Source organism: Diceros bicornis, chromosome 26 (genome assembly GCF_020826845.1).
Source record: "Diceros bicornis minor isolate mBicDic1 chromosome 26, mDicBic1.mat.cur, whole genome shotgun sequence".
NCBI classification, from domain to species: domain Eukaryota; kingdom Metazoa; phylum Chordata; class Mammalia; order Perissodactyla; family Rhinocerotidae; genus Diceros; species Diceros bicornis.
Genome location: NC_080765.1, coordinates 29,416,359 through 29,426,247, shown reverse-complemented (window position 1 = coordinate 29,426,247; position 9,889 = coordinate 29,416,359). Strand labels below are relative to the sequence as shown.

General features: G+C 48.7%; 1 protein-coding gene across 1 annotated transcript; it reads right to left on the bottom strand.

Moving 5' to 3' along the window:
* On the bottom strand, nt 1-5,598 carry LOC131422009 (thyroid receptor-interacting protein 11-like). The gene is made up of 4 exons (XM_058568868.1): nt 5,524-5,598; nt 4,598-4,838; nt 3,955-4,110; nt 1-3,800 (listed from the first exon to the last, which is right to left on the bottom strand). The coding sequence occupies exons 1-4, from the start codon at nt 5,596-5,598 to the stop codon at nt 238-240; spliced, it is 4,035 nt and encodes a 1,344-aa protein (XP_058424851.1). The 3' UTR covers nt 1-237.
* Between the last annotated feature and the right edge of the window lie 4,291 nt (nt 5,599-9,889).

The following is a 9,889-nucleotide window of genomic DNA, read 5'->3' as shown; positions in this document are numbered from 1 at the left end:
GCCTCCAGTCCCACCAAGGCCCACTCTCCCTAGAAGTAACCTCTGCTTTAAGTGGGGTGAAGACCTTAAAGGACACTTTTTTTTTTAAGTATGAAGACTATTCCTATTAAAGCTAAAGTGAAACTAAAAACAAATCTATGACTTTTCCCAGCTGGCCACTTTGTGATAAGGTCACACACAAAGTGACCCGGTTTCTCTAAAGCGCTGTCTTGTCTCGGGTTTGGGGATGCTCTACTGCTATGAAAGGTCTTTCTGGGCAACTGCAGCACTCTTGGCAGGTGACAGGAGCAAAGGTGTACACGTGGGCACAACATCAGTAACAGTGTTTAAAAGAAGATGCCCAGACCCCCCAGTCCCAGGGCCGGGTGGGTCAATAAGAGACACAGCTGTGGAGCAGGCAGTCACATCTGATTTTCTGGGTGTGGATCCGAGGGTGGTGTTAAGACGAGCTGGTACATTTTTCGCCAATTTCTCCCTTCTGGGTGCATCTAGATGCTTCCTATCCTGAGCAGAGAGCTTTTGTGGTGGAAAAGCTACATGAGACTCGGTTTCTAGAAATTTAACAAAAAGTTCTGAAAAAGAACCATTGAGCTCAGATTGCTGATTTGGGGTCAGAGGTGTGCTGGGGACACTTCTTGATCCAAGCCACCCAGTCATCCATCTGGTAAGGCCGCCTTGCTCTTCCTGGATGAGCCGCTCCATTTCTTCCCTTTTCATTCCCAGAGTGCTTCCTATTAATCGTAACACTTCCTGACGTTCATGTTTGGGTGTTTGAAAATAGTCCAGGAAGAGCTTTCTCACTAGGACTTTCTCTACTTTTCCTTCCATGCTACTTACTAAGTTCATCCATTTCTTTTGCACCTCATCCAACATTTCCTGTTGGACCTCATTTTGCTTTTTAAATTCTCCAATTTGTTCCTCCTTCAGATCCAAGACGGCATTTGCTTTCTCTAGTCTTCCCTGCAATGTCATCAGTTTTCCTTCTAGATGGTCTGCCTTTTCCATCCATTCGGCTAGTGCCATCTTCAGGTTGGCTAGTGCTCGAGCATACTGCTTTTCTTGTTCCTGGGAGACAGAAAGCTGTAATGCGGTTTCATCTTTCTGCTTGGTGACAACATTCAGTTGTTCCTGCAATGACTCTGCCTGTACCCTGGCTTGATGGCTTGCCTTTTGCGTTGCCTGGGAAGATAAAAGTAGCTTTTCCTCTAGTGTTGTGACTCTCTTTCTTAGTTGAGCTGCTCTGTCTTCTGCAACCAGCACTTCACGGAGATGAGCATCTTCTGACTCTAAAGCCTGGTTATGAGATCTCTCTAGCTCCTGGTGTAAGTGTAATTCATTGTCACGTAAATGGTGAACCTCATTCTGTAGGGCACAGTTTTCCATTTGTTGCTGTTTCAGTGCCAACACGACTTCATCTCTCTCCTGCTGAAACAGAACTGTCTTTTCCTGCATGGACGTAACTGCATGTAAAAGCTGGTTTAACTCCCCAGCCTGGCCCTGCTCTTTTTCTTTCAGGAGTCGCTCCAAAGCAAGAGCCTTCTTCTTCACTGCAGCAGATTCGAACTCTTTCTCTCTCAGCATCATAGAAAGCCGCATATTTGTCTCTTGTAATGCCTGGTTTTCTGTTTCCTTTTCCCTGGACCTTTCTAGTATTTTTTCATTTTCTTGTTTTACTTTATGCAAATCCACTTCAAAACGTGATATTCTCTCCTTCAGGTTTGTTACTGCCTGCCTCAAAAGTTCATTTTCCTTCACTTCAGTTGTGTAATTTTCACTCAAAGAAAGTAATTCCTCACTTTTTGCGTTGACTAAGAGCTCTTTTTCCTGAAGGAAGTTTTGTAAAACATCTTGTTTCTCCCTGAGCTGCTGGATTTCAGAATCTGTTTCTTCACGTTGTTTTCTGTCTAGTTCGGAGGTGGCAGCAATCGCAGCAGACAGTCTCTGATTCTCCTCCTGGAGGCTTCGAATGGTTGCCTCTTTTTCCTCCGTGGATCTCCTTAACTCTTCTATCTCTTCTGGGAGCGCTTTACAAGACTCACTCACTGCATCAGATCTAGCTGCCTTCAGAGAGTTGGCTGACTCTGAAGTGAGCGATGATGTGGTGGGAGGCTGTGGTGCAGTAAGGTCAAGTGGACCTAAAAGAACGTCCCTGGCATTGCACAGCTGCTCTAGGCTGAGCTGCATTCGTGCTAATTTCTTTGCCAGATGTATGACTTGGATTTCCTCCTCTTTATAATTTTGGATCCGGTCAGTAGAGGTCATCCGTAGTTGAGACTTATTATCACCGTCCATCAAGACCCGAGCCTGAAGCTGTGGAAGTTCTTTCTGGAGCTGGGCTGACTCTCGCTGCATGTTGCGCACCGCGGTCATCACCTGATGTGTCCAGCCTTCCATTAGGGAGACCTGCTGCTGTAACGTGTCACGTTCCTGCAGAAGCTCCTCCAACTGATTCACAGTAACCCCTCCAACCTCACCGCCAGTGCTGGATGTCTGCAAGATTGTCCATAAAGTCTGACATTTCTGATTCAAGGCAGCGATTTCCATGTCTTTTGCTCGAATGATGTGTGAGAGGTTCTGAACAGTTTCTCTAAACATATCCTGACCACTGCTTTCAAATCTTGTGGACCGTTTTGTATTTTCATCTTGCAGCTTCACGAGGTCTGCTTCTTTGGCAACCAGTATGTCCATCATTTTGTGATACTCTCTTTTTAGGTTGCTGTTTTCCCTCACCTTCTCATCTGAAGCTATTCTAGCGTGAAGACCCTGTACCTCCAACTCTTTTTGCTGGATAATCTGAGTTAGTTGACCAATTTCATCTTTGTAGGGCTGGTCAATCTGCTCCGTCAAAGGGATAGTCTTTTCAGTTCGAAGTTTCATCTCCCATTCCTGTTCTTTTCTTCCTTTTCCTAATCTTTCAGTTTCAACTTTACGTAAATCATGCTTTTCACTTCCGTTTTGCACACTAAGACTCTGACCTTTTGCCACTTGACAAATCTCTGAATGTTTTATCTGCATGTGCTGGGTTTTTTCAGGCAAGTGGGTTTTGATTTGTTTTATCGTGTTTTGCAAATTCTTAATTTCCTCATCTTTGGCTGAAAAGAGCTGAGTGTGTTTCATATGCATTTGCTCATGCTGGTATTTAAGTTCATCCATTTCCTGTTTCTGCTCTTGTAAAGTTCGAAGGAGCTGTGTCTTCCTCTGGTTTTGCTCTTCACTCATCTTTTGATGATGTTTTACTTCCTCCTCCAGATGACCTTTTATCACCATCAGCTGAGAGACCTCAGATTCTAGTCGTGTCACCCTGTCCAGGGTTTTAGGGTCAACCACAGGTGCAGTTCCAGTCTGTTCTCTCAGTCGTTCCAGGGCTTCTTTCAGATGACTGTTTTCTTCTCTCATGGAGGCAAGCCGTGTGTCTTTTTCCTCCACGGTCTGCTGCACAATTTCAGCTTTTCTCAAAGCTTGGGTTCTCAGTCTCTCCTCTGACGCTACAATTGCCTGAACGTCCTCCATCTCCGTCCTCCCAGAGTCCGGTGACTCTTCCGCCTTCTCCCTTCCCTTCCTCAGCACATCTTTGGTGAAGTTAGAGATGTGTCCAGTGAGGGAAGCCACACTGCCGCCCACTTGCCCCAGGGAATGGCCTAAGCCAGAGCCTAGGCCACCAAACCAGGAGGCCATCGCCGCGGGTCGCAGAGCTGACCTGGTCCGCTCGGCGCAAAGCTTCCAGCCCAGTCGGCCAGTCCCGCCAAGTGTCGGGCACCGGCGCCTGCGCGAGGCGAAGAGTCCAAACACGCCGAGGGTTCCTAGGCAACGGGGCTCCGGGGTGGGGGTGGGGTGGGGCGCCAACCGCCGGGGTGGGGGAGGGGCTGCCTGGAGCCCGGGGCCTGGCCCTGGACCTCACCAATGGGTCTCCAGTCACCCTCCCCACCCACCCTGTCACCCGGGGCCTCCGCTCACCCCGATGACTTCCCACCGCGGGGTCGGGCCCCTTCTCCCGCTGCCCCAGTGACGTCCGCGGTGCCAGCGCCCCTCCTGCCACCTCGCGCCGGCCGCCATGACAGCCGCTCTGGAGGCGGCCGTCCCCACACGGCCTCCCCCGTGCGCGTGTCCGCGCTGTGAAGAGAGGACCCATTGCTCTCATGTCACCAAGTGGAACACACGGTCCGTATTGTCCTGCAGCTGCTGGTTTTCACTTTTAAAAAATCTGAGGTAAAATTTACACGGTGACCGGCACCCATCTGAGGAGTTCTGTGTTTGGACAAATGTCTACACCCGCGCATAAGCGCGACCCTGATGAAGACACTGACCATTTCCATCATCCAGGCGGTTCCCGGGTCCTCTCCTCACAGCCTCGCCTCCTCCCCGAGCAGCCCTGCAGGGAGAGGGGTCCCCTGGATGAGTTTGGGGGCTCTTGTGATACGGGTGTCACACCGTGGACACGCCGTGTGTCTGCCTTCGTCAACACGTGTTTGAATCTAGTCAGGGAAGTGAGTTTCACATCCGTGGAGGAAGCATTGATGAGGAAAGGACACCGGGGTCCTAGTGGCCCGCTCTGCCCGGGCCCGCTCAGCCCGGGGGGTCGTCCTCCTCGGGGACCGACGCGGGGCCGCGCCCTGGGCCTGGCTGCGCTCCCGCCCCGGCGGCCCGGCGGGCGGCGCTGGAGGGCACGCGGGAGGGCGGGGCCGCCGGCCTGGGGAGCCGCCGCCTGGGCCGGGAGGCGGTGGAGGAGCCGCCGGGGCCGCCCGTCCCCCGCCCCGAGCCCCGCGGGCCGCCGCCGCCAGAAAGCAGGGGTTCAGCCGCAGGAAGCCGAGGGCCCAGCCGACCGCGGGCAGGCGAATGTCCTGGCGGGGCGCGGGGGGCGGGGGGCGGGGGGCGGGTGTGGACGGCTGGCGGCGGGCTGGCTCCTCCGCACCCCTCTCAGGGTCCCCACTAACCGTGTCCCTGCCTTGTGTCCAAAGGGTTGTTCCTCTCTTGCACAATAGTTTTCTGTAGTGGTGCATATCAAAGGAGTGGTAGTTTGCACACACCTACGATTCCAGGAATGCTTGCTGTAGGTCCCGTTCATCAGAACCGACACAAGCGCTGGTTCTGCCCGTGCTGCTCTTTCTCCTCTTGCCATGGCTTCTGCTCTGCCTTCCCTTTTCGTATTGTCTCCTGAGGTTCCGTCCTTCTCCTCATTATTCTTGCAGTCACATTCCTTGGGCCTCCTCCTCTATTTTCATGCCTTCTGACTGATGTGTTTATGCCTGGGGCTTCTAAACCACCTCAATCAAGTAAAAAGCTTCCTTCCCTAGATGTCTATTTTACAGTGCACAACCAGTTCTTTCTGTGTTCACTTTTGAATTCCACCCTCCCTGTTGTCTAAGCTAGAGTGGGGGTTAGATATTTCCTCTCCTTTTGTCCTTACCTCCCCATAGCTGCTTGATTAGCAAGTCCTGTGATTCTCTCTATGAATGTCTTTTGAATTCCTCACTTCTGTCCATCTCTACCACCTTCGTCTTAATGCAAGACCTAATTACTTCTCACCTGGACTGTTGCAGTCACCTCCTGAGCTGCATTTCCTGCCTCTAATTTCATTCTTTCGCCGCCTATCTCTAACATGATCACCAGAGTTGGCTTCCTGAAATATGAATTGATCTTGTCATCCTTCTGCCTCAAAAGAAAATCTTAGCTTAGTGGTTCTCCACAGGGACCAGAATGACACCCCTGGGGATATTTGGAAATGTGTAGAGACATTTTTGGTTGCTATAGAGACTGGGGGACACTACTGCATTTGGAGGGTGGGGACCAAACTGCTGTCAACTTCTGCAATGCCTGGATAGTTCCACACAAGAAAGTGTCCCATAAAATCTGTGGTGCCTCAGTGGAGGGACACTGACTGTTTCCCACTGCCTGGGTTAAAGTCCAACTCTTTAGCATGAGGTAAGCCCTTCATAATCTGATGGCATTTTCCCTTATGAGTGTCACTGTCTCCTGCTTCCTCCCATTCATGCTATATGCCATTGTCCTTCACACAGTTATGTCTTGTGGTTCCTTTTGATTGCTTTGAGGCAAGCCCGAGTGCCACATATGTTCATTACAAACAAAGACATTAAAGTAATATTTACCAAACATCTACTGTGCGCAAGTGTTGGAGATATAAACTGAATAAGATATAATCTCCACGTTAAAGGTTCTCATGGCCTGTGGGGGAGATACACACAAATGGATAATTATAAACAACATGCTAAACAAAATATGCAGAAGGCATTATGGGAGGACCATGAATGGGCACCAACGGAGGAGAGAGGTAGTCAGGTGAGGCTTCCTGGAGGAGATAGTGGCCCAGCCATGATGGAGGGAAATGAGTGGCAGGTGGTTGGCATATTCCAGGCAAGGGTGCCTGGCCCTCATTTCTAAAACCTAATTAATGCCTTAGCCTTCCTACTTCAACCTCGAACAAAAGTGCCAAAGACAGGGCTCTGAGGGTGTCTACACTCTGCACGTGGGAAGAGGAGTCACCCTGGAAATGATGGAAGAAAGGTGACCACAAGAGGTCATATAATATGGAGAAAATCATAGCAGTCTAGAGGGCTCTAGAAAATATAGGAGGAGCCTCCCAAAGGCCCAGTAGTAGAGGCTCCCATGCATGTGAAGAGGGAAGAATTAGAGGGAAGAGAGACGGAAGGGGTGGGCTTCTCAGCCCAACCCATTGATGTGACTGAGGTCATGTTGTGCATCATATGAGATCTGGAATGACTTCTTTTTGTGCAGTTGGCATACATTTTATAAATTATGACTTTAGAGCCTTTTAGATGAATCCCTGGTGATTAGAAAGCTGTTCAGGCCTTCTCTGTGGAGGAGTTTCATGTTGGTAGACAGCATCTTCAGTAATGAGCTCACGTGTTAAATAAACAGACTGTCCTTAGTATGTGCATCAGGAAACACGATTGTCGTGGCTTTGAGGTCAGGGCATGGAAACCACAGGCTGTTTACAGCTTGGAGCTCGAGTGACACTTGTCAAAATAGACTCCTCTCTATGATTTTTTTCCCGTAGACCCACAGATCTCCAGGGATGCACAAAATGTATATTGCCTGATTATTCCATTTATTCTAGATTTAAATTTCCTTAGAAAGGCAGCATAAGTAAAATGCGTGAATTCTCCTCTATTATGATCAAAGCCTGTTTTCTCGGATCTTCCTAGACTAGAATGTGGAAGCAGGAATGTCTCCTACGGGCGTGTGAAGCCTCTTTTATTTATCTGAAAATAACTTGGGGGGAGGAGAGATGTGTAAGTATATTTGTTGTTATTTATTTTTAACTTTCAGTGTACTGTTTTGAATAGGCTATGCCTTTCCATGGTCAAAATCCAGAATATACCAAGAACATAAAGTGAGGGCTCTCTCAGCCCTGTTCCCCAGGCTCCCCGTTCCCCTCTCCAGGACCACAAGTGTTAGCAGTTCCTTGATAGCCCTCCAGAGATAGTCTATACAATACAAGCAAACACAGGTGTAAGTGCATCAGATGGAGCCCTTTGGAGCCAAGAGAGGTAGGTGACATGCCCGAGGTCAAGGCACAACAAGGCTGCAGCAAGAGGGACCCTGTGTCTGTGACATGAGTGCCCTTTCCACTGGGAAGACAAAAGTACCTGGGGTGCTCCACCATTGAAAGTATTCTTTGTTAGCATATGGTGGGGTTGTAACCAGCCGACTTGTTACTTTCGAGGCTTCTTCTACCCAGATTCTGAGATAAGCCATCAGCCAGTGACGAAAAGACACAGACCTGGGGCTTAGGCTGCCGGCACTGAGTCTGGCGCTGCCGTCCATCAGAGGATCCCTGGCCAGGCTTCCGGTTCCTTGACTGCACAATTAGAACATGAATCAGATGATCCTTATGGTCATTTCCAGCTGAAAAACAAATCTCTGATAGGAATAGGAGTGGTTTTGTGCTTAAAAACCTTAAAAACACTTTTTTGCTATTTAGCTAGATATTTTTAGATGTTTAACTACAGCTAAATCTTTATGATTAGAGCCACATTAAGAGCCAGTTGAAGAATGAGTAGTCTAGCAAAACTTTTTGAAATTGAGCACCTTAGTGCATTTATTTGGTGATAATCAGAGAGCAAGTTCTGTGTCTTATGTCCCCAGTCATGGGACATAGTGTGCACTTGATTAATTACAAATAATAGTCATAGCTACTACCACAATAATGGCAGGTAACATTTACTGAGTACTTACCATATGCCTGGTACTTGACACTGAGTATCTCCATCAGGCAGCAGACAGCCCTAGGAGACACGCACTGTCATCTTCCCTGTATTCCAGGCCTGAGGAAACTGGCGCAGAGATGAAGTCCCACAGCTCATACCTTTGAGACCAGCTCATACCTGACCCCAGACAGGTTGTCTCTTACCTGTGCAGTCTGCCTGGGGGAGAAGTCAATGAATGATGATCTGAAGGTATTTGAGGATAGGTGTCAATAATCATTAACACATTTTCATTACAAACAAGCACATTAAAGTAATACTTACCAAACACCAACTGTGTGCCTACCAGAAAAAACTCCCTTTGACAGCTCTCACTCAGAACATACAAGAAGCATTGACTCAGCCAGAAGACTCTCTCCTGGAATAAGAGCTGGCTGTTTTGGAAAGAGAGGCAGACGCCCTGTGGGTCGGTAGAAGTGGATGGCTGGGTGGTGTCCATGGCCCATGTGTGACCAGAGGACCATGAGCATGACGGCATTGGCTCATCTGCCAGGAGAACAGCACAGCCTCCACGGAGGAAGTGGGGTCTAGACCACTGGGATGCTGAAGAATCTTCATCTTAGAAGGAGCAAGGATGCATGATACAAGGGGCTGCTAACAAAAGCAGTCGATAGGGTCAATATTTATCCCCTCAGCTTGGGTTTAAAGAACTCTATGCTCACCTGCCCTGTTCCAGGTGTTGACTCAGATTTATAAACTCTAAGTCCCTTCCAGTCCTTAAGAGTGACTTCCTTGAGGGGTGGTCACCATAATGTCAATGGTGGTTGACTCAAAATAGTGTATTTTCTGAATTATTTGTTTTTTTTTTAACAAAGGACATGTACAATATAAATAATTTAAAAATATAATAAAACTGTTTTCATTGTAAGAGGGAATGTTTACCCTTCCTTCTACCTGCTTCTCCAGGAGGCCAGTGTCATTAATCATGTCTGCTCTCCCCTGTGGTAATGTGGGCCCTGCTATCCAGTGGGGCATAGTCTTTGGACTTGTTAGCCATTTCCTGACATCTGCTATGCTGTATGTCCTACAGATCTCCCTTCGTTCTTTCAAGGATAATGGTTTCCTCCCACTCTTCCCCCTTCCTCTCTCCTGTCTGTGCTCCCGTATTTGAGGGCACTGGCCCTGAGAGGAGGGTGGCACGTACCCACATGCTGGCTTCCCAGTTCCTCCAGCCTAGATGTGTTTCCATGTTTATACTTCCTCACACCATTGCCGTCATCATCAACACCCTTGCTGGAGAGTGCTCCTTTGTGCTCGCACGGTTCTAGGTGCTTTGCATGTACTTACTCATTCAATCCTCAGAACAACCTTGGAGGTAGTGATACTAACACCCCATTTACAGATGAGGATGTTGACAATCACATAGGGTAGTAAATGGCCCAAGACCACACAGCTGTAAATAGCAAAGCCTGTGTTCACACTCAGGCAGCTGGGCACCAGAGATTACATCTTAACTACAGCTCCACGGCCACCTCCTGCCAGCGCCACACACGTTTCTAATTTCAAAAGAATCCTGTAGAGAGCTAGATGGGGAGGGGCGAGAAGGATGCAGGGACACAGACAGAACAACTCATCCTTTGCAGGTGTACTCTGTGTGATATTAACCCTATGCTCACAGAAAATCACAAGGAAACACGAGTTCCATG